This window comes from Lates calcarifer, linkage group LG10 (genome assembly GCF_001640805.2).
Source record: "Lates calcarifer isolate ASB-BC8 linkage group LG10, TLL_Latcal_v3, whole genome shotgun sequence".
In the NCBI taxonomy this organism is placed as follows: domain Eukaryota; kingdom Metazoa; phylum Chordata; class Actinopteri; family Centropomidae; genus Lates; species Lates calcarifer.
In genome coordinates this window covers 11,532,282-11,555,931 of record NC_066842.1, presented here as the reverse complement: position 1 = coordinate 11,555,931, position 23,650 = coordinate 11,532,282, and the positions used below count along the sequence as shown (strand labels likewise).

Sequence of the window (23,650 nt, the reverse complement as noted above, 5' to 3'; positions counted from 1 at the left end):
TACATAAAAATGCACAGGGAGAGTAATCAGTAATTTAAACAATTTTGGCTTATGCGCGTTATAAATGTAAGGGTAGAGCTCAGATTTGAGTTCAAATTGTGATGTGAAAAAATAAGCAGACTGCTCGACATTAGAAGTTGTTGTGCCATAAACTGCACTTTGTAAAAGTGATGCGTGGGAATTTTTCTTTCGAAGAGAGAAATCTTTTGTACCCAGAGTAGAACATTGGACCTTTTTTTGCATCTCTCGACCCGGTTAGAGTCCTGGATTTTAATAACTTGGTGGTTTGTGTGGCATAGAAACTGTACGAGGAAGTACCGCCCATTTAAAGGTAAGACAGCTGTCACTGTTAAAGCGTGTTTACTGTTAAATAAACATTGTAAACGTCCACCGGGCTGCATAACCGATGTTTCGGTGATCAGTGTAAGTGGGAGAATGAGACTGTCATAATCCGCTTAAGACTTAAGGTATGATGCATATGGTGAAGATTTGCTCAACGTCACACAACTCTGCTTTTTAAGATTTTTTTGTAAGCCTGCATCTGTGAATAAAACGTTTTTTGGCACTGTAATGCTTTGTCCGAATAGGACTGAATTGCTCTACCTTCTGTTTAAATTTAATTTTATTTTGCTTTATCTTTCAGCTTTGCCTAAACTTAAATCTATTTAAACTTGTTTACTATTTTTTTATTTTTATCGTGTAAATTTAGTATTATTTGTGTAAATTTTGTACTTTTATTGTATTTTTTTGTTTGTTTGTTTGTTTGTTGTGTGGAGCACCCACAATTTCATTGTACTCTTGTACAATGAAAATAAAGCCTATCCTATTCTTCTACTCTATTCACAAGATTTGTTTTCCAGTGATCCAAGGACGTGACACAGATTACACTGCTGAAGATTTTGATTCTTTCTCTCTGTGGTCTGGCAGGGAGAAAACTGGACTTGATCTTCACCACTATCCACTGATGCAGCTTGCTTTTTCATGAACAATACAAGTGCTTCTGTGGGGCAAGATGAATTGTGTAACAGAGAAGAGACTGAAGATGAGCCATGGTCTGTCACTTCTCTTGGGGGTTTTCCTCTGCAGTTTGTACCAGCTGACCATCAGTGCCAGTCTGAATGAGCCTTTGCCAAAGCCTCAGACTGGAGAGGATTTTGGAGATAGTTCAACAAAGGGGGTTGAGGAGGCTACAGTAGAGACCCAGGGGCTGGAGGGATCTCGCACTGCAACACATGAAGTAGAGCTCACAGATCAAACAACAGCTGAGATGCATGTGGTAAAACATCAGTCCATCCCCACTGAATCTCATCTATTGCCAACCACGAACCAGACTATCGTGCATTGCATCTATGTTTCTCCTGAGCCTCCACAGGAGACACCCATGCCACCCTCAGCTCCTCCTGTCACAACCATTAGTCAAGTTTCTCCTGGTGATGCTCCACATGTTAGGGGAGAATTCCCTGCAGATGTTTTTTCTGTTGAAGACCGTAGACGAGGCTGGGTGATCCTCCACATTTTTGGGATGATGTACATGTTCGTGTCACTTATAATTGTGTGTGATGAGTTCTTTGTTCCTGCGCTGAGGGTAATCATAGACAACCTAGTCATCTCTAATGACGTGGCAGGAGCCACCTTCATGGCAGCTGGAAGATCCACCCCTAAGTTTTTTGCCTACCTCATAGGGGTCTTCATCGCCCACAACAACGTGGGCATTGGCTCGATAGTTGGTTCAGCAGTTTTTAACATTTTGTTTGTGATTGGAATGTGTGCTTTGTTTTCTCGGGAGGTATTTCATCTAACCTGGTGGCCACTTTTCAGAGATTTATCCTTCTATATATTTCACATCATCTTACTCATCATCTTCTTCTTGGACAACATCATAATGTGGTGGGAGAGCATGATGCTGCTGGCCGGTTACACTGTCTATGTGATTTTCATGAAGTTTAATGTGCAAATAGAGCGGGCCTTCAAGACCCAACTGTACAAACACAAGAACATTGTCAAAGTCATTACTGTGGAGGAACCGGAGAAGGTAAGCACTACTATGACAAACATTGCATTCCTTAACTTATAATATCATAAGTGTGGGAGAAGTTACCATGGAACAGTTTGCAGCTACATGACCAAAGTCAACCAAATGTTTCAAAGCATATTAGCATAGTTACATGTTACAACACTGATACATCAAGAACAATGGAGCTTTTAAAAAATTTTATATGCAAAATGTCAAGACACTGACATTAGTAAAGGGTTTTGGAAACCAAAGCTGCTCTGCTACAGCTAACTAATCCTGCTGCTACTACTACTTACTATGCCCGATCATGATCAGAGCACCAAATGCCTGTTCCCAGGTGGACATGTCTGCAAGAAAGGATGGGTCAGGAGGCTCAGAAGACTCTGACAGTGATGAGGATAAAAACGATAAAGACAGTGATGAGTCTAGAAAAAATGAAAATGATTGTGAGACCAAAGAGAAAGAGGAAGAAGTGGAGAAAAAGGATAAGCCCCTGTCTTTAGAGTGGCCTGACACACGACGTAATCAAGCCATCTACCTCTTCCTGCTGCCCATAGTCTTCCCTCTGTGGCTCACAGTTCCTGATGTTCGCAACCAGGTAAGACACAGACTCATAACTGAGGTCAGCTTTGCATCAAATGACTGAACTGTGTTTTTGTTTTTGTCCAACAGAAATCCAGAAAATTCTTTGTGGTCACTTTCCTGGGCTCTATTCTGTGGATGGCTGTCTTCTCCTACCTCATTGTGTGGTGGGCCCATCAGGTCAGTGACAGCGGTGAAATTTAGAGGTGACATTTGCTTTGTTTTCTGATTGTGCACACAGACACACACAAACACTGGTGTAAACTGGAAGGTAAGTTGACATAAATCCACTGTTGAAGGACCAATATTTTGCATTGAATCAAACTATTTTTAGCCTTAAATGAAAACAAATGCTTTCACAAAGTTTTGATATCAAATTAAGGTATCCATTTTTTCAACAGTAATTCTGTTTGGTGTGAACACTCTTATAGATAGGTGAGACCATTGGCATCACACATTATATGACCATCCTGGCTGCGGGGGCGTCCAGTCTAGACCTCATTACCAGTGTGATTGTGGCACGTAAAGGCCTGGGGGACATGGCAGTGTCCAGCTCTGTGGGCAGTAACATCTTTGACATCACTGTGGGGTGAGCACCAATAGCCTGATGTGTCACAATTGAAAAAGAAATGCTGGTAGTTAACTGCTTTCTTTGTCTCCTATTTTCCTGTGTCTCTCACTCTGTCACTTTCTATCAAAAGTCTGCCAGTCCCGTGGCTCCTGTACTCATCCGCCCACGGTCTGGCTCCAGTGGCCGTCAGCAGCAATGGGCTCTTCTGTGCTATCGTGCTCCTCTTCCTCATGCTCCTCTTTGTCATCATCTCCATTGCATCCTGTAAGTGGAAGATGAATAAGATGCTGGGTTCCACCATGCTCCTACTGTACTTTATCTTCGTGGTGCTTAGCATGATGCTAAATAATCGCATCATTGTCTGTCCTGTTTCAATCTGAGCGAGTGAGCAGAAGCTCTCTCTATAGCAGTTGTCCTCTTGTGACGTATAACTGTTTACCTGTACATGTACAGATCTCATGAGCATGGCTCTGGATGTATGTAGAAACCATGTAGAAAACTTCTGTAGTTTCTCTGCACTGCTGCCACTGGACCTCCTATGGCCTGATGTGTCATGATGACATGTCATGTCATGTTGATGGGATTCTTCATATCCCTCTCTCTCTCTCTTTGGGTGTTTCTTGCTCTGTTTGTCCTGCTTTTGTCTTTTTCCTTTCAAAAGTCTGCAAGTCCCACGGCTCTTGTACTCAGTCATCCAGAGTTTGGCTCCAGTGGCCGTCAGCAGCAATGCAAAGACCTCTTACACGTGCTGCTCTTCTTCATGTTCCTTTGTGATCATCAATGCATCCTGTAAGTGAAAGATGAATAAGATGCTGGGTTTTATCATGCTCCTACTGTACTTTGTCTTCCTAGTGCTCTGTGTGTTACTGCAGTAACACAACAACTTACCTGTTATTGTGGGCAAATGGGCTTAAAGAAATAAAATAATTTTGTTTCTATTAAAAATAACATGACCCAGTGTAAGATTTTGTGTCACAGTTATTCAGTGAATGTTCTTTACATCAAAAATATAGTCTTAAAAAAACAAATACTCACTTTCTGGATCTTATTAATTTGATCATTTTACTGGTTCATAAGCAAGGTGACTAACACCCACCCCTAACTTAAACTTACCTCTATACTGACATGTCAAACTCTGTCAGCCTCTTTTACATACATACATATATATTCAAACATATGTATTTAACTTTTTATAATCCCATTTATTTTTGCCCTTTTCGTGTCCCATTCATTTTTGTTCTTTACAATATATACTCACATCTTGTGTACTGATTTCTGTACCACAACTGTTGTTTGCATTCTTGCTCTGTACAATTTTTTATTTGTAAATTTTATTTTGTTGTTTTAAAAAATAATACCTATTACTTCATAAAAGCAAAGCAAAAAAATTAAAGATCATATTTGCTCTGGCTGATTTTTTTGTCAATTTTTTGCGGGGTGGGTGATTACTATTGAACAAGAATATTTGGAGCAGCTTTACAACCCAACTGTACAATAAAGATAAAACATTAATTTTAAATTGTAGGCTGAAGGGGAGGCAGGTTAAGATAATAACTGAACAGTAAGATGTAGCTATGATATTTCCTCCGAAGCTAAACCCATCCCCCGAACAACGATTATCCAATCATAGCTTAGCAACCGTAACAAGGCACAACCATAGACTGTATATATACAGTCTTTGGGCACAGCAGACCCGTCAAACTGTGAATTTCTCTGATTTAACCCTTAGAAAACCAAGCCATTTTTTGCTGTTTTGTGTCTGGCCTGGTCTGCCTGCTCTGTGTATTAATGCATGTATAATCTCAAACCTTTCAAGAACAGTAATAGGCATCTTTTTTTTCAGGACAACATGGATAAGCTTTTTCATTTTCAAATATGGTTCTCTCAGGCCTAGTCAGGAGAAAAAAAATCCAACATTCTTATACACATACACAACAAAGAATATTTGCATTTTTACATTTTTTTCCCCCACTCTTTGGAGCAGTTCCTGTCTGGAACAAGACAGAGGGCCACATCACACAGTTCACATTTCCAGGGGGTGAACTGTTGGACCCATCCCCACCCACTAGACTATGTGAAACAGCCAACCAACCAACCTAACTTGTAATTTAAAAAAAAAACTACCCATGTACATTTTATTTTATTTTGTTATTTCAAATATACTGAAAGTATGGCCACTTACTCTTCAGCTGGGTAAAGTCCCTCCTGGCAGACCACCTCCTCATCTGTGAGGAATGACTCTGCTCCTGACTCAGAGTCACCGGTTAGCTCCAAAAACCGCGAACACTTTTGGTCAATATAAACAAAGCAACAACTTTTTCTACTAGAAATCAGAGTAAGTGCAATAAAAACATACATGCGCACTCAGAATGCGCACTAAGCGCATGCCATACAGTGCGTAAAGCTTGTGTACATTTCCATGTGTAAAAGTTGTGTGTAAATGTTATTATTATTATTATTATTTACTTTTATTTTGGCCTTGGAAAATTATTATTCTGATCACAGCTTTCCCCATTAAGATCAGTTGAGTGGTGTTTAGAGATTCGGGCGCCGGGTTAGGGTTAGGGTTAGAGATTGGGGCGCCGGCGCCGCGTGTGGCGGCGTGGGGCGCCGCGCTCCAGCGGAGTGCTGCACAGGACTGTAGTTCACAATAAAAGATGTAGTGTGTGGTGTGTATGTTTGTTTTGGTTTCAAAATAAAAACCACAATTGCAGAAGAGCAAGAAGTGAAATAAACAATAAACTCACTATAAACAACTATAAATGTTATGTCCACGAAACTAACTAACATATACGGTACTAACCTAAACCAGGAATTAACTAGATAATATTGTGGGGTTACAGGTTGCCTTAAAAATCCAGATTCCCTGCGGTTGCAGTACTTACTTATCTTTCTGTAAGCACGGTGACAAAATGTCCCATCGGCTATTGAACGAGTGAATGACGACTTTCCCGAAATCAGATTTAAAATGTTTGTGCGTTACAATTTTTCTCATGCCATTAGTTCGTGTTGTAATGTGCACCACTACTTCCGTCCGGGTGAAAGCGGTGTTCCTTGGAATAAATAGTTCCTATGTGATATATTGTTCACATGAAAAATGTCACACTGCTAAGGATAAGAATCAAAAATATACAAGGAACATTTCAACAATAATGCTACTGGTCTCTGCACATTGTACATTTTGGATTGGATTTTAAGGTTAGCCATTCCAGCTCAAACTGTGATGTTTGTCTCAGATGTGATTGTCAGGCTGCATAAAATTATTTGTATCTTATAGTTATGCAACATAATAACATTAGACTAAAGCACCAAAAGCACCACTTCCGTTTTTCTTTCAATTATACATTACTATGGTAGGCTCATGATAAAGTGAGAGTGAGACAATGCACATAATCCTCTTAGAAGACTTCAGGTATTAGGTATTATGCTGATCCATTGTGAAGACTTGTCCTGCGTCCTACATAACCCCCTGTCCATTGGCAACAGTTTGGTCTTTTACTTATACCACAATATCCAGCTGTGAAAATCTGCTTTTGGAGATTTTTTTCACCCCTAACTCTGCAAAATATTCATTCTGTGGTAAGTTTGCATTTGTGATCAAAATGCATTTGTTCTCTTTGCAGTTGATGAGGAAATTGGCCTAGCCCCTTATCATGTGGCATGTTCTGGTTATTTTAGTTATCATTCAGTTTTTTGTTTCATTTATGTTCTGCCTTTGCCTGATGTTTGTGTTTCTCTTTTCTGTCACTCAAACTGTTCATTCAACTCCTCAGAAAACCACCCACATGTAAAGAGAGTTGTCATAACAGCTTCTAAATGGGCTTATCAATAATGCTATGACAGTTATGTTTGAAGTGCACTGTATGAAGAGTTTAAATACTTTCAAATGTACACTACTGATGTGCTACCTGCTGTACTTTTATCTCTTATGCTTTTTTTAGGTTGGGTTTTCCAAGGAGCTGAGGATGTGACATGAATAACACAGCTGAAGTTTTAGATTGTGTCGCCCCATGGTCAGCTGGGGAGAGAGCAGGACTTGTTATCTACCAAAGCCCATTTATGAAGCTTAATTCGACATAGCCAGTAGCAACACTGCTTTGGAGGAAAATGCACTGTACAAGAAGAAAGAGACTGCAGCTGAGCCGGATTCTGTTTCTCCTCTCTGGGGTTTTCCTCTGTACCCTCTACCAGCTGACCATCAGTGCCAGACTGTATGAGCCTTTGCCAATGCCGCAGATTGGAGATGATTTTGGGGAGGGTTCAACAGGGGGGGTTGAGGAGACTACAGTGGAGATTCAAGGGCTGGAGGAACCTTTCACTGCAACACATGAAATAGAGCTCACAGATCAAACAACGCCTGAGATGCATGTGATAAAACACCTGAATACAACTTCAGATTTGCAGGCATCCACCCCCACTGAATCTCCACCATTGCCAACCACAAACCGGACCATTGTGCATTGCATCTATGTTTCCCCTGAGCCTCCGCAGGAGACACCCATGCCAGCTCCAGCTCCTCCTGTAACCACTATTACTCCAGCTTCTCCTGGAGAGGCTCCACATGTGAAGGGTGAATATCCTGAAGATATCTTTTCTGTTGAAGACCGCAGACGAGGCTGGGTGATCCTCCACATTTTTGGGATGATGTACATGTTTGTGTCGCTTGCAATTGTGTGTGATGAGTTTTTTGTTCCTGCACTGGGGGTAATCACAGACAAGCTAGCCATCTCTGACGATGTGGCGGGAGCCACCTTCATGGCAGCTGGAGGTTCTGCCCCCGAGCTTTTTACCTCTTTGATAGGGGTCTTTATCGCCCACAGCAACGTGGGCATTGGCACAATAGTTGGTTCAGCAGTTTTCAACATTTTGTTTGTGATTGGAATGTGTGCTTTGTTTTCTCGGGAGGTACTTCATCTAACCTGGTGGCCACTTTTCAGAGATGTATCCTTCTACATATTTGACCTAATATTGCTCATCATCTTCTTCTTGGACAACATCATAATGTGGTGGGAGAGCATGATGCTGCTGGCCGGTTACACTGTCTATGTGATTTTCATGAAGTTTAATGTGCAAATAGAGCGGGCCTTCAAGACCCAATTGTACAAACACAAGAACATTGTCAAAATCATTACTGTGGAGGAACCTGAAATGGTAAGCACTACTATGACAAAACATGTCCCACAGTATGTAGTATGTATGTAATTGAGAACAAAGCTTAAACAGCAATAGATACAGCTCCCACAAATGCATAGGTCTTGATAAATTAAAAATGCACATATTTTGTGTATTTATTGGCACCATCTTTGCTGCAACTCTACCTCATAACATGACTCTCAATTAAAAAGATGCATATTCTCACACTATCACACTAACAAGACCCTCAGAGAAATAGCAATGTATCAGATTATGATATTCATTTTATACTGATATTTCAGCTCTACCTAAATTTAATAATTTTGATCTATCTCAATCAATCAATGATTATCACTGAAAAAACGTTGTTGCACGCAGACAAATGGTGACGATGAAGATAATGCCCCTCCTGCTCCAGAGGACAACAGTCGGTTAAAGGTAAAAAAAAATTAAAAAATTCAACCAAGCAAACAACTACAAAAGAAAGTCCTTACCCTTGGTGTTTCATAGGCAGTTGACTTTTGACCATTTAGCTACATGCTATTTTGCATCTTATTTACCTTTCTACAGTCTATTTCTACAGTCTATCATAACATCATACTAACAAGCCTTCCCCCAAAGTGTTGGCACATGTAAATGCACCTGTCAAGACAAAAAAATACCTGCCTGACCTCCATTCTGGCATGAGTGTTTAACAGTGATGTGTCCCCATCTGTTATTGTGAGTAGCTGTCATGACCTCAGCATCTTTTCCCCCCAGTTGAAGCCATCCCTTCAGCGAGGGGGAAGTTCAGCTTCTTTACACAACAGCACCATGAGAAACACCATCTTCCAACTCATGATCCACACGTTAGACCCTCTAGGAGAGGGTGAGTACTGTATCACTGTGATAACAAGTCGGGTGACTGATAACTGTGCATCTTTAAAACTGCTCTCACAATGAGTATCTGGGGACTACGTCCAGCTCATAGTGAAATGGATTAGCAAAGTGTCCCAAATGAAGGCAGCACTAAGTCCAGATTGATACTAAGCAGATAAATACCTATCTCAGTCTATGGAGGGATCCATTTGGAGGCCCACAGTGAAATTCTCAAGACACACCATAGTGTAGTCAACATAGGGATGATTCTACACAAAATATTTATATATAATAAGGCAATTTATATTGATGTATGTCAAAAGCATTCCTAGAAGTGATTCATATTTGGTTAAATTAATACAGAGAAGTAAGGAGATGTACAGCTGTTTAAATAATGTCATGAATTGGTTGTGCAAAACTTTCCCTCAGTTCTTCTCTCATATGTTTTCATGATAGATTAGAAGATTTGCTTTACTACGTATCATGCTGTGGTGATCATTCTAGGATCATCTCACAGCAGTAGCATTTTCCCTGTTCTCTGGCCATTGTATAATATTTTCTCATTTCTGTACTCAAGGTTTTCTCGTCTCTCAAGCCTCGGGGCAACAAACTCTCTTGAGCACAATAATCAGCCTCTGAAAGAGCCCATACAATCTGGATCACAGCTAGCAGCCCCTGTATCAACCCACTCCCTTTATTTGAAATAATTTGTGACATGGAGATACATCAAAACAGCATTATTAATATCCATGGCTTACTTAGCAATAATACTTAATAACATACTGTGAAACTTAAGGACACAAACAAAGGATTGTTAATCAAATATATTTCTCATATTTGGGGAATATGAGCACAGTTAAAAGAGAGTTTGAAATGCACTAAATGCTTTCAATCTTAATTTGTCCATTTGAAATGATTAGCTGTTTCTAATGGTTAAAGAAGCAGTGGAATTCTTGTGCAGTATAATGTATTTTCATTGGAGAGCAAAAGAAAGATCCTCTCTTGTGCTGTGCAGTGCCTCTTGTGCAATCCCTTTGATTTCTTGTTGCTCATTTTTCCTTTCACGAGATTGCTCTGTGCTGCACTAAGGATTGTGCTGCTGGTGTTGTTTTTAATGTTGTACTGTCTGTATCTTGCTCTTGTCTTTAATTCATGCTTGTTGTGACTGATTCTTTGTCCTCCTTATATCACTGAGAAATTATTCTGATTGTCATCACATGATTGAGTAATAATTCATCCCCTGCTTTCTAAGTTTGTTTTTGCTTGTTTGATTGTTCGTAGGGAAATTTAAGGATAAGGCTGAGACTCTGAATAATGTGGCTAGACGGAAGGCAGAGAGCAAAACTCAAGACAAAAGTGAAGGTAACATGGGAGAGTGTGATGGTCATCTGCTGATCAGATGCCTTTCAGAGTTTGCTAATGAAGAGACACTGAAAGCTGCTTGACTGTATCTCAGTAAACTATACATGAGTCTGGGTCAGGTTCTGTGACCACAGAGAGATTAGATGTCTGTAATACTTGATATGATAACATAAGATAACTTTCTTGCTCCCAGTGGGAGAATGTGTCCTTAGCATCCTTACATGCTGCTTGGCAGCATGCTGTAGGTGGGTGACCAGTAGTAAAATATGAAGTGAAAACACAAGGAATACATCAAATTGTATACAGGTTCAATATACTGTATTTAAAAACAACATACTAAAGACTAGACAAAAATGCCTATATGCTTGTATTAAAATGCTGTCAAGATGTGAGGATGACCTTGTTTATCATGTAAGTCCTCTCAACACATTGACTGCTTTTCTCCATATGACCACTCCTAATGTTGTGAAATGTCTTGAAATGGCATGAGAGTTCTTGTAGATAGCTGAATGAGTAAGAGGCATGAGGGAAATGCTCAGAATTTTTGGGATTCCTTTTGCAGTTGGCGCGGGAAAAACTGAGCCGGCCAAAGAGTCAGAGTCTCCCCCAGCTAAAGAGACAGAGAAGAAGGAGCAGGCAGACGACAAGAAGGTACTCTCCAACCAGGTCGCTATCAAAAAGCCCAGAAGTCAGTCTTTGATACCTGTCTATGTAAGAGTCAATGTACAGAGCTGCAGCTTTTGGCAAACGGCCCCTTTAGGCTGCTTTGGTCTTTGCTTTTATTTGTCTTTACTGATATCCATCACAATGCCTTTCCCCAACACATCAGGAGGATGCACCAGCAGGAGGGGATGGCTCAGAGGACAGTGATGAAGACAGCGACGAGGACAGCGATGAGTCCAGTGAAGACGAGGATGATGATGAGGATGAAGATGAGGATGAAGAGGAGAAAGAGGATGAGCCTCTGTCTTTAGAGTGGCCTGACACACCACGTAAACAAGCCACCTACCTCTTCCTGCTGCCCATAGTCTTCCCTCTGTGGCTCACAGTTCCTGATGTTCGCAACCAGGTAAGACACAGACACATAACTGAGGTCAGCTGTGGTGTCTCAAATGCCTCATCACTGTGTTTTCCTTTTACATTACTTCCACAACAGAAATCCAGAAAATTTTTTGTGGTCACCTTTCTGGGCTCTATTCTGTGGATTGCTATCTTCTCCTACCTCATGGTGTGGTGGGCCCATCAGGTCAGTTACTTGAAATTTGATATGCTTTGCCTTGTTTCCTCATCGTACATACAGGCCTGAAAGACAGTATTTTTAATTAATAAAGCAGCTTTTACACAAATTTGTGTGACCCGGAAGTGTAGTGCACATGTTAACGTAGATGCCTCTCTTAACAGAAATTAATAAGGTTGATAAACCTATCCACCTATACCTGTCAAATTTATTTTTGTTAATAACTTTAAATCAGAGAGGGCTTGCATCCTAGCTACAAAGGAACAGGAGAAAAACCAACCAATAAAGGTGTGATATGTATCTTGTATTATTTCACGCTTTCACATCAATGATGAAAATCACAATTTCAACCTCCAGAAAGAGAGAAAAAGGAAAAAAAAAAAAATAAAAAAAAAAAATCAAATCTCACAAATCAAAATCTCATTAGTTTTTATAGTTCTGTAACCAGTAGGGGTACGGATGCAGGTAAGAGTGTGTGTGAGTCCATTTGGGGTGTACAGTCACTTAAGGAGGGTGAAGGTGTGAATGGATGAATATGGGAAAGTGAATCAACTCAGTCCAGTTCTGTTCAGTTCAGATCAGTTCAGGGTGTATGTAGGTGTGTGAATGTTTCTGGGTAGAGAGAGGGAGAGGGAGAGCAGAAATGCATTCAGGTGAGCATGGGAGAAGCCAGGAGAGTTTGGGTGGTGAAGGGACTTATCTGGGGTGTGGATGATGAAAGTGTCCTTTGACCTGGAGAGAAAAACCTGGCTCCTCCTACAGTCTTAGTTCCACAAGTTCAACATTCCATTTCAAACTCCTCAGTAAAAGACCATGTAAATCCATGTTTTATCCAAGATACTAGTCCTTTTTTTTGTTTTCTCTCCATTTCCTTTTTTCTCTCACTCCTCCAGTCTCAAACCTCCTTCCAGTCTCACTCCTTTGTTTGAACTTCCCTCCCTAATCAGCTCCCAGGTGTGACTCCTCCTTGTACCTTTTCAGCATGTCATTTCCTGTTTCCTTTCACCCCCCTTTTTCCTCCTGCTACACTATTATGTTTATTATGTTGTTTATTAAATATTCTGATAAGGACCCCAAAGCAAACACAGACAGGTAAGCACAGCAGAGGCAGGCAGGCAGCAGCAGTGGACCAGACAAAAACACTGGGGCACAGAGAAAAAATATGTCTATGTAGGAAACATTAGAAATAGCTGCCAAGAGAGTGATACCATGTGGAACAATCTGGCAACAAGTGAGTGGATAGCTGAGGTTCTTATACTGAGCTTGATGATTAATGGGTGCATTTGATTGGTGCAAGCGATGAAATAACAAAAACTGTTTTGTGTTTATGAAGGACTATATCCCCCATAGTAAGATGCTGAAAATAGATTTTCGGGGCCTTTAAAAATCTCTCTGAATCCATAAATATGACCTGAAAGTCACTCTTAACTCTGGCTTGCCCTTGTAGGTGGGTGAGACCATCGGCATCTCTGAGGAGATTATGGGCCTTACGATCTTGGCTGCAGGGACGTCCATCCCTGACCTCATTACCAGTGTGATTGTGGCACGTAAAGGCCTGGGGGACATGGCAGTGTCCAGCTCTGTGGGCAGTAACATCTTTGACATCACTGTGGGGTGAGCACCAATAGCCTGATGTGTCACAACTGAAAAAGAAATGCTGGTAGTTAACTGCTTTCTTTGTCTCCCATTTTCCTGTGTCTCTCACTCTGTCACTTTCTATCAAAAGTCTGCCAGTCCCGTGGCTCCTGTACTCATCCGCCCACGGTCTGGCTCCAGTGGCCGTCAGCAGCAATGGGCTCTTCTGTGCTATCGTGCTCCTCTTCCTCATGCTCCTCTTTGTCATCATCTCCATCGCATCCTGTAAGTGGAAGATGAATAAGATACTGGGTTCCACCATGTTCTTGCTCTACTTTATCTTCCTGGTGCTTAGTGTGATGCTGGAGGATCGCATCATTGTCTGTCCTGTTTCAATCTGAACGAGTGAGCAGAAGCTCTCTCTATAGCAGTTGTCCTCTTGTGACGCATAACTGTCTACTTGTACATGTACAGATCTCACGTACAGGTCTGGATGTATGTAGAAACCATGCAGAAAGCTTCTGTAGTTTCTCTGCACTGCTGCCAGGTGACATTTGTCTCACTTGTCAGCAGCAGTACACATACTAACATACTAACACATACTAACAGTTTCTAGAACTTGTTACATACTTTTTACTTTTAGCAACAATGGCAGCTTGTATCTTTTCTGTTACACCAGGAGATGCAGAGTTCCTGTCTAATATAGTGCAGATTGTGCAGTCGTAGCAGTAAAAGAATGAACAAGGACAACTTTTTTTTCGCTGTTTACAAAACAGCATCTACAGAATGGAATTAGAAATCAAGAATAAGTGCACATTTTGGAAAATGTAGGTTTCTAAATGTGAATTTTGTATAAAATGTAAGTACACACTTGCGCCAACAACAGTTTTATAACATTCCTTGTAGAGAACCCGAGCTTGCTTGAACTCACTGTTCATTCATGCACATCAGTTTTTATTTTAACAAAAAAAAAAAAAAAAGTCAGGGACTTTACAGCCATAGAATAAACGTGTTTATTCATAAATGAAAGCAAACTATAGATCCAGCCAGGGAAAAAAATTGATTTCTTTTTTATGTAAAAATCATACAAATTAGTATCTGTGTTACAAATGATAAATAATACTTCATAAACATTGTTTAGATTGACAAATAGTGTAAACAACATATAGACATCAAATGATGTTTTGGTCATCATTGGTTTTTTTTTTCTTCGTTTTTTGTTACTGGTTACAACTTACAGGGTGGTTAAATGCAAATGTACATGCTGTGTTTATTCCAAGCACACAGCTGTATCTATTCCAGCATCTTATCATCATAAGTGATTGGGACGGTCAGTAATAAGCTGTGCAGCTGCATCACACAACAGACAGAATCTAGGCAGGTTTTTGTCAGTTAGTGAAAGACAATATTAACACAGTGAACAATCACACTAATTTTTGGACGTGGTTTTGAATTCGGGCAGGTCAGAGCTGTTGTTCAAACTTAACACATTTATAAATCTTTTAACATGGCTCAGTGCAAAGACTCATGCACTGCCATCTGTTCAAAAAATGTTTCCAACAGTCAGTTTTATTACAAGTGGTTAAAATGACCTTAAACAGTGCACTGTTGTCCAAATGTCTAAAACTGACATATACACAAAACAGTGAAGACCAAAAAGAAATATACAAAATACGAGAATCAAATACTCTGTACAATTTCATAGATCTACTACTGTGTCAGTACATGAATTTGTTTATCAAAAATTGTGTTGATTAAACCAACAAAAACCATTTATTTTCAGTTTGTATTTGTCTGCTATTAGTTTGATTGTACCGTTTTCATGGAATTTTACCCTTGGTGGTCCCATATAACACATAAATATTCAGTCCTCACTTTAAAAAAAGTATTGCTTAAAAAACTGTAAATAAATCATAGAAGTATTATTCCCTGTTTGGGTTCTTTTGGTACATTGTACAAAAAGGATACATGAATAAACATTGTGCATATACATTAATTGAGACTCCCTTTTTGATTCAGAAATAATATATAATATAGTTGTTTGATGTTTTCGTCTAGTTTAGTGTATTCAGGCATATGAGTATGGCCCTGTCAGGTTTGCCGGGAGCAGATAAAGAGGAATTTCTTTGCTTTTGTGAACTACATGTAATGGAAATATTAGACAGTGCAGTAAGTCATGCAGCTGCCAAATGGAAAAGTCACTTAAGCGTTAGGCTGCTGGACACAGCGTCACGTTAATGAAATGAATAGTAAGAGCTCATCTTGTCAAAGTGCTTTGTAAAAACATGAACATCTAAAAGCAAGTACTTATTATACACACACTCAACAACAGTCTTAACAAGGTCACCAGGACCACTGAGGAATTTAGACAACGTGATCACACACTTACTTTTACACACTTACTCACAGCTTCAACAGAAACAAAGTCATAAAATAGACTGGATATTAACTGTACAAACATTTTTTCTATAGTTATACTGAAAATACAGTGAAATTTTCTAAATATTTACAAACACAAGGCCTGTCACCCCATGCCCCTCAGCTCTAACAGTACGCAAGAAACTCATGGCAGTTGCTTCACATTAAGTGTCATTTCCCAGTTGTGCTTTACAGAGCTCTGTGCCTCAGTCAGGTGAGCTGGTCCTGAGTCTGAAGAGCAGTCCAAAATGAAAAAAATAAATAAATAAGAAAAACAGCAGCAGTGACAATGATTGAAGAAGAAACATAATGGGACAGAAGAGGAAAAGTAGTTTACAGACTGGGCTCCTTAAAAGTCCTCCTGCACTCCATGACCCCTGCTCCAGGGGGTCGATCACAGTTGTGTGTCAGTTTAACCAGATTGGGCGTGAGGCGATCATACGCCAACTTGTACTCCCGGTCAAAAGCATCTGCAATGAGAAAATGGTTAGTAAGAAATGTGGACGTGTGTTATCATGCCAGCATTTTCTGATTAGCATTTAATACAAGGTACGGATGTAGCTGATGGACTGATAAATGTCATTTGTTTTGAGGGTGTTTTGTCCCAAATCAAAGTGCTGGATAAATTCACATCATCCAGTTTCAACTTGCTGGTAGTGGTAGACCACCCAGCCAATATGAATAAAAAACAGCACATCAAGCTTTTGAACCTACCTATATTAATGTTGTTCTTTCCTAAAGCCACCAGGGCAAGGAACAATAAATCTCTGTAGAGGCTCCTTTTTGGAAGGAAAAAAAGAGACAAGCAATTAGGCTTTCTATTCACATCATCTCCTCTACATGACTTTACACTGACACCTTTATTTTCTCACCTCTGTCTCTTAAAACCCAGCTCTGGCCCAAGCAGCTGAATGATTTGGCTCATGGGCTGATAGACATCACTCTTCTTAATGCTCCTCACAAAACCCTGCAGTAGCTCCACAGTGAAGAGCTGGCCTTCTTCACACAGCCCAGACCGAACTAGGGAGTTGGCACCTGCAAAGAACGAGAGATAAAAGTCACCCTGATCAAAGGCTCATTCATCTCCATCACTCAGAATCAACTCTGAAAGTGTAGTGCTGATAAAGGCGGCATGATTAATAGGAGTCCCGATCTGAATTATGCATGATTTTGTAGTTACTTCATATGCATTATTTAATTTGCATGTAAATATCTGACCTTCATCAAACTTGCCAGCATTATCATCATTTTCTGAAAGAAATTTTCACCTTTAGAAACATAATAAACCTCAGTATGTTGAAGTAAATCCTGTAATAACTTACAGTGCGTGTTCCACAGGACATAACAGGGTTGAACTTTGTCTTGATGCAACCTCAGGTTGTCCCACATAATCCTCACAAGCACCTGCTTACTGTCTTCACATGAAACACTCTGAGGAATCTAAACGGGGGGAAAAATGTGTGGAAGATTAATCCTGTATTCCATATCTCACAGCCCCTGTAGGCAGAATTTTAATGCTGTTATATTTTTAAAAGTACTTGGTTTTCATTTGTTTAAAAAACACATGACAAGTTCTGCATTAAAATTTGTGCTGCTTTCATACATTGCTGATTTGACATTGTCTTTTTTGAATCTACCACTAGGAGTCGCCAAAGTCAAAAATGTTTGAATCCTGATCCATAAGAGCTTTAAAACAAAGTGACAAAGTAATATTAAATGTGTCAGTCTGCAGACAACTATATGTGGGTAAGCCTAACAGGTGCTGACATATTTACCTGGTCTCCATGGCTACAGTGCTGGGACGCCAGGATAAGTGCCGGCAGGTTACTCTGAAGCTCAAGCCTTCTGAAGTACCACACAAGGTTCCAGAAGACTATGGGGTGTTGGTCAACAATACTCGCAGAGGAGATGGCCTGGTCGCCCTCGTTCACCAGGAGGCTCTCAAGCTCCTTCCACAGAACCAGAGGGCTCAGGTAGGGCACCGTCACTGGAGCAGAGGTGGAGGCTGGTGCAGTTGTCCCAGCACTCTCACAGCTCTCCTGCTTCTGCGGGGGAGATGACTCAGATGACTGAGCGGCGCAGTCTGTTGCCGACAATTTGGCCTCGGGATTGAGTGATGCAGACGTGTCCTCCTCTGTAACAGGATTACTTTCCTTAGAAGACCTGAGGGGAGACACAGGATGGATGTGTTTAAAGAGGCCACAAGGATAAAAGATGTTGTGTCTGAATGTGTGTGTGTGTGTGTGTGTTTCGAAAAAGTGCCAGGCAGCTAGCAAGACACTGTAAAAACAGACAATCTAGCATAAGAGATCAAAGACATTAAACCTCATATTATTATTGAATTTAGTGTGAAATGATGTGATTAAATATGCAAAGTGTTTGTATATGTGAATATATAATATGTACATGCATGTTCACAGTCTGCGTAAAGGGATGATTTACCTGGTCTGTGGTCTCAGATCTTTGATCTCCACATTGAGGAAAGGCAGGAAGGCTGTGCCACAGAAGGGACAAGTGCTGTTGAGGTTTGAGTCATTTGCTGTCCAGCCAGCCATGATCTCCTCGTCATACACCAGACAGTCGCACGTCTTGCAAAGTGAACAGCTGGACATCAGCACCTATGGCAAAAATGATCAGGATGTGGAGGAAATCAGATGCAGTGCAACACTCAATTGTGACAGTCAGTTCGTCTAAAGATGAGCATCTGATAAGGGGTTTTAACTTACCTCTATGGTGTAATTGGGAGTGGGTTGGAAGCGGCTGGTGTCGGGGGAGGTATCTGGAGTGTGAGGAGCTCTAGAGGGAAGTACCAAACCACCTGGATACGATGGAGGATTATACAATTAGACACAGAAGGCGAAGCCAAGATTTAACGCAGCAATCAAAGCTATACATATCTGAATTAAATAGAGCAAAAGTGCCAGAACAAAACAAAGCAGTGCAACGTTCTTCAAGGTGTTTCAGGTTTTAGTGAATCTGAGTCTCAAATCTGCATCTCTGGGCGTGTGCACGTGAGCGTGCATGCACGTGTGCATGTTCACATGTTTATATATCACAAAAGGCCCTCGGCTGAGTGCAGAAAAGCCTACACACTGAATCAGCCCTCATGCCTGCTGGCCTAGTTTCCCACAGAACAACTCCCGACTCTATCCATTACCGAGCCCTGCTCTTACTCTAAATTTAGATTGTTAGAGAAGTGTTTTGCTGGGTACCACTACAAAGCTGCAGTTAAAACAGTGATTTAACGAGCATGGCTGTAAGCAATGACTTTTTCTTTTTTTCCCCACTTAAGATGTTTTCCTAAAGACTGCAATCTATTTTGCATACATGTGGATTGTATTGTTTGTCAGCATTTCAAGATTTCATGAGTGTAAAACCAAAACTAGCAGCTATATTGTGCAGCTGGATTAATGGATGAATAACTAACCAGAGAAGGAGTTGTGTCTGAAGACTCTGTTGGGTGTGCTGGGGCTGCCCAGGTTAGTATGGCCCACAACAGGGCTCCTCCTGAGTCGGGACATGCTACCGATGCTGGGGGGAAGTAAAGCCATCTGGGTCCAGACAGGAGTCATTATCAAGCAGCGAGGAGCAGTCTGCCTCCCCTGAGGTCAGCGAGGATACACTAATCTGGTCACAGTTTGCATCCTGCAGGAGAGAAAAAAAAGAGAAAAATACCATCACATTACTAGAGTTCACTGTGGACACAATTTGATATTGTCAGCAGTTGTGTTGAAAATATCTGTTTGTGAAAAATGTGCCACTCCTAACCTGTGTCAACGACGTCTGGGAAGACAGACGAGAGTAAAGGCGGCTGGCCTTCTCAGCCACACCCTTCCCTGCCGATATGACGCTGCTCTTGAAGATGTCCAGAGTTGGTGTGAGAAGAGAGTCCATGGAGAATGATGAGGTGGAGGGAGTAGGTGATGAGGGTGAGACTAATGAGGAAGGCCTCTCCCTGTCTTTGTTACATACACCCAGAGGAAGAGACGGCGATGACCTCAGCCTCTCCTTACGTTTGACGGGCAGTGGGAGGTGTGTGTTGGAGCGCAGCAGAGCAGAGGGCCTTGGTGAGGTGTTGGGAGATGAGGTGGATCGAAACAAAGGGCTCGAGGGGTTCTGCAGGTCCATGCTGGGCGTGCGGCTGCTCAGGGGGCTGTTGCCGTTGTTCATGTACATCTCGATCTCCTCTGCGAGGTTTCGGCGGGTGGTCGGTGTGCTGCAGTTGTCCTGGTCGCACTCTTGTACCATCTCCGTTGCCATTAATGACAGGGGGTCAAACCCCGTCTCTATACCTGTCCTCCTCACTGAAGTCCCAGCACTGAAGCTGACACTCCTCTCTATGGAGACACCTGGCCTCTCCACTGCACCACTGCAACTCATACTCCTCTCCACCAGAGGTTTCTGTTTATCAGTTTCTGTCTCCTCTTCCTCCACTCCGTGCAGTCTGTCAGCAGCTAGGTGATGCTGTTTCACTGAGCCTAGATGAGGCACAGCGAGCCTCAGAGTTCCCGGTCCACCAGACAAGTCTAGAGATTTTGGCCTCTCTGTCTTTGGCAGAGTTCCACACAGAATGGTGTCACTAGCTGGACTGGAAACCAGCCTGCTGCCATTGCCTGTGACAAAAAAAATGTGGCAAGGCATTCAGCTCTGACATTAAAACTGAAAATCTGAGGCACTGGTCTACACAATTGTGACAGTTTATGGCAATGTTTTTTATGAATAAAACTCACCTGCACTGGCATCTGTTGATTTGTAGTTTCTAGTAGGAGGAGATATGCTGCTGATTGGAACCTCAATCTCAGGTGCTGGAAATAAATTGATACCAAATTGTTTAGAGGTTAATACAGTGATTGTTGTGTTTTTGTGCATCTGGCCAGTCGATCAAAATTTTAAAAATCTCTGACAATATTGCATTCTGCATTTAATATAAACAATGACAAATTTTGTTACTGCAAATGGTGATTAATTCGATTACATTTATGAAACCGGAGTGCTGTTGTTTATGCCAACAGAAAGCTGTGGCAGTGGGGTGGAGAAGACTGGCAAACCTGTCCTTAAGGGGCAGGTGTTTATCTTTAAGTATGGCTGTCTGGTACTTCATGCCACTAAACAAAGTCAAGACTGATGAAATGCCACACCAATTGGTGAGGACTATTGATCGCTAAGACCGGAACAGAGACACAACATGTTACTTGCAACAAAATTGGAGACAAATCCTGTCATGCACACAATCACCTGCTTATGTAACACATTCATCCATCAACAAAATCTGTTTCTCAAAAATATCTAAATATATCAGCAGATGGATGGGAAGAGAATACATTACACCCACACTGTGATATGATACCCCAGCTTTTAAAGAGAGAGTGTTCGTTTTGCTGACAGTAAGCGGTGATTCACTTCTGCAGAAGCGGTCACTAAGTGTCAAAGATTAGAGATGGCAGAGAATCCATAACTCACTGAAGTGCCTCTGTCCTTTGTCTTCTACCAGTGGCGTGCTGTCACTCTCTCTGCTGCACAGCCTCTCCTCCTCTTTGGACAGTGAATCATAACCTTGGTCTGACTGTCCACCTGAAAAAAAAAAGAAGAGAGAGAAAGCAGCTTTATTCCTCTGAAAACCATAGAGTTATTTGGTAGACTTTTTCCTCACTTTTTTGTTTCCTCTTTCAGAAAGAGCTGAGTAAATCAAAAACCAGCTATTTAGTCTCCATGGATTCTTTATGAGAGACAACTGATCTGAGGGTTTTTTTTCCTTTAACAGAGCATGGTGACATTCCCTACAGCTTACAGCACACAACACTCCCAGAATAGAAAAGCAGCAGCAGCAGGAGAGGAAAAGAGTCTTTGAAAATTTGCATCATATTCACAAGGTCAAACTGCAGGAAAAAGCACAAACCTGCACCACTGTGATTTATATTATTCTCACTGCATTTCAGCTTTGTTCAAGAAAGCAGATGATAATGTTCAGTGCATCAAAGCCTCAGCCTGCTGAGTGACCTCTATAACCTCTATTGTCTCTGGTGTCCTGAATTCACAGTGCATTAGTCATAATGTGAGGCAAAGGGCAAAAGAAGAAACAGTGCCACCAAGGTAACACATCCATTTGTTGTAAATGTCTATTCTCTTTTGCTATATTTTGTGCAGACATGTCAATGTTTGTACCCTCCTCTCCTGAGTCAATGTAAAATAAAAACTAATTGGCAACAAGATGGCAGTTTTTAAAAATCTTTTTGCACAGATTATTGTGACCCAGCACCTGCAAAGATTTAATGGATGTGCATGTGTCTCCTGATCCCCCAATCACTTTTAAATGCCACTGGAATATAATTAGAATTTTTGGCATTTGTCATTTTTTATATTTTTTAATCATCTAATTATTTATACTTTTGACAAGCGGGTTGTTGTAACATTTGTAACTTGGGTGACTCTGTAGTTTTAAGGTGATTTTTCTTCCAGTGGGAGTCGGGTGATTGACAGAAAGCAGAATGTGCAGAGTACAACGATGTCACAACAATTTATTTGAGTACTTTTTGAGCATTTAAGCAGAGAAAACCAAAACTAAGGTTTATGAATTGTGTTGTTTGGGCACTTTTAAAGCGGTAAATCACATCAAATTAACAGAGAGAAGCTGAGACATGAGCAGCAGCTGTGACATGGATGTGAGTGAAATAGCTAGAAGAAGAATGAAGCAGAGCTGTGGCTTCCCACCTGTACTAAATCCATCATCACTGGAGTCCATTTTGGTGAAGTCAGTGTCAATGGAGGTGCGCTCAGCAGAGTCATTAGCACTGTCCAAACTCCCGTGACTGACTGTGTCAAGATCACTGCCGTCTGAGGGGAGATAAGAAAAGAGAGGGAGGATGAGAGGTTATAACAAACAACAGACTACTGGCAGGATTATTAGACTAAAGCCCAGATGGAATAAGGGTGCACTTTATCAGCACTCACTGAACAGAGCTGTAATCCTTACCATCCACTGCAAAGAAGCAGGGATGCTCTGAATACCACGTACAGTAGCTGTCATCATGACTGAACATCTCTCAACATAAAAGGATGCCAGAGCACCAAAGGAAAAACCAAGCTTTCACTTTTCTGTGTTATTTTTAACTCAAAAGGAGAGAAAAACGAGGGTTGAATGAATCACATTAAATTTCACATTTTCATTTCACAAATAACTACAGCATCACGCTACTTAACATTATCACATTTCCATTTTTGGAATTTTGTATAAAATCCTCTTTGTGTAGTGAATGAAATCAACCTGAACACACAACAACATTGTTACAGTATATAGTGTAAAGCATGATGTTTTCATTAGAGCCCCTTACACAACATGTCATTATGGTAATGACAGTCTCTCTGGGCTGTTGTGGGAATTAGGGATTGACATCAAGAGCAACCTGTGTGCTGTGACTGCTGGGAAGGAAAACCTCTTCACTCTGTTTAATTAGTGTCATTAAAGAAATGCAGGTTGGGAACAATATGTGCTGGAGTCAGGGTAAACCTTGTTATGAGACCAGGAAAGATGCCTTGAAGAAACAACTGCTCCCCCAGGATCATACTCATTTGCATGTCTATTCACTAAGAACTATGGGAAGTGAGAAAAAATCCTGCTCACTCAATCTTAATGCAACCCAAAACAACTTAAGACCTAATTAGTCTTGGATATAAAGTAATGACTACTGGTATATGTTTTAGTATTTGTATGTAAGCAGTGTGGGAACATTAATGATGTATTTGATGTAGTTTTAAAAACTTGAATATTTCACCCTTCTAATGTTTACAAAAACGTCTTTCCATTTGAGGAAACAGTTTGACAGTCAGCATCTGTGCAGGGAAGCTTTCAAGGATTCACTTCCTAAAAAAAAAAATCATGGTTTTCTAGAAACATGTCTGACCA

General features: G+C 40.9%; 3 protein-coding genes and 1 long non-coding RNA gene across 4 annotated transcripts in view; 2 read left to right on the top strand and 2 right to left on the bottom strand.

Moving 5' to 3' along the window:
• Positions 1 to 81: 81 nt before the first annotated feature.
• LOC108886326 (sodium/potassium/calcium exchanger 1) lies at positions 82 to 3,420 on the top strand. The gene is made up of 5 exons (XM_051073352.1): positions 82 to 331; positions 928 to 2,032; positions 2,352 to 2,612; positions 2,687 to 3,185; positions 3,298 to 3,420. The coding sequence occupies exons 2-4, from the start codon at positions 1,013 to 1,015 to the stop codon at positions 2,798 to 2,800; spliced, it is 1,395 nt and encodes a 464-aa protein (XP_050929309.1). The 5' UTR covers positions 82 to 331; positions 928 to 1,012; the 3' UTR covers positions 2,801 to 3,185; positions 3,298 to 3,420.
• Positions 3,421 to 3,816: 396 nt separating this feature from the next.
• LOC108886372 (uncharacterized) lies at positions 3,817 to 6,194 on the bottom strand. Its single transcript, XR_001961439.2, has 3 exons — positions 6,053 to 6,194; positions 5,350 to 5,453; positions 3,817 to 3,954 (listed from the first exon to the last, which is right to left on the bottom strand). It is a non-coding gene; the product is annotated as an uncharacterized LOC108886372 (long non-coding RNA).
• A 1,065-nt stretch (positions 6,195 to 7,259) lies between these two features.
• LOC108886322 (sodium/potassium/calcium exchanger 1-like) lies at positions 7,260 to 15,104 on the top strand. The gene is made up of 9 exons (XM_018681112.2): positions 7,260 to 8,318; positions 8,679 to 8,738; positions 9,060 to 9,168; positions 10,440 to 10,520; positions 11,083 to 11,231; positions 11,350 to 11,589; positions 11,677 to 11,766; positions 13,205 to 13,371; positions 13,484 to 15,104. Exons 1-9 carry the CDS (start codon positions 7,275 to 7,277, stop codon positions 13,731 to 13,733), a joined length of 2,190 nt encoding a protein of 729 aa, XP_018536628.1. The 5' UTR covers positions 7,260 to 7,274; the 3' UTR covers positions 13,734 to 15,104.
• dennd4a (DENN/MADD domain containing 4A) overlaps positions 14,332 to 23,650 on the bottom strand; it is a 24,072-nt gene continuing 14,753 nt past the window's right edge. The window contains 13 exon segments of the mRNA XM_018681094.2: positions 14,332 to 16,220; positions 16,465 to 16,529; positions 16,623 to 16,785; positions 17,073 to 17,190; positions 17,526 to 17,913; positions 18,193 to 18,368; positions 18,477 to 18,568; positions 19,178 to 19,278; positions 19,280 to 19,395; positions 19,519 to 20,363; positions 20,481 to 20,555; positions 21,211 to 21,321; positions 22,459 to 22,581. Coding sequence (XP_018536610.2) covers positions 16,084 to 16,220; positions 16,465 to 16,529; positions 16,623 to 16,785; positions 17,073 to 17,190; positions 17,526 to 17,913; positions 18,193 to 18,368; positions 18,477 to 18,568; positions 19,178 to 19,278; positions 19,280 to 19,395; positions 19,519 to 20,363; positions 20,481 to 20,555; positions 21,211 to 21,321; positions 22,459 to 22,581 — 2,510 coding nt within the window. The 3' untranslated portion in view covers positions 14,332 to 16,083.

Bases quoted from the DNA above. Each gene is read 5' to 3' on its own strand.
- LOC108886322 (XM_018681112.2), top strand. From the start codon at position 7,275: ATGCACTGTACAAGAAGAAAGAGACTGCAGCTGAGCCGGATTCTGTTT. The intron at 11,590-11,676 runs GTAAGACACAGA...CTTCCACAACAG, and splicing joins TTCCTGATGTTCGCAACCAG to AAATCCAGAAAATTTTTTGT. The intron at 11,767-13,204 runs GTCAGTTACTTG...TTGCCCTTGTAG, and splicing joins TGGTGTGGTGGGCCCATCAG to GTGGGTGAGACCATCGGCAT.
- LOC108886326 (XM_051073352.1), top strand. From the start codon at position 1,013: ATGAATTGTGTAACAGAGAAGAGACTGAAGATGAGCCATGGTCTGTCA. The intron at 2,033-2,351 runs GTAAGCACTACT...GCCTGTTCCCAG, and splicing joins CTGTGGAGGAACCGGAGAAG to GTGGACATGTCTGCAAGAAA. The intron at 2,613-2,686 runs GTAAGACACAGA...TTTGTCCAACAG, and splicing joins TTCCTGATGTTCGCAACCAG to AAATCCAGAAAATTCTTTGT.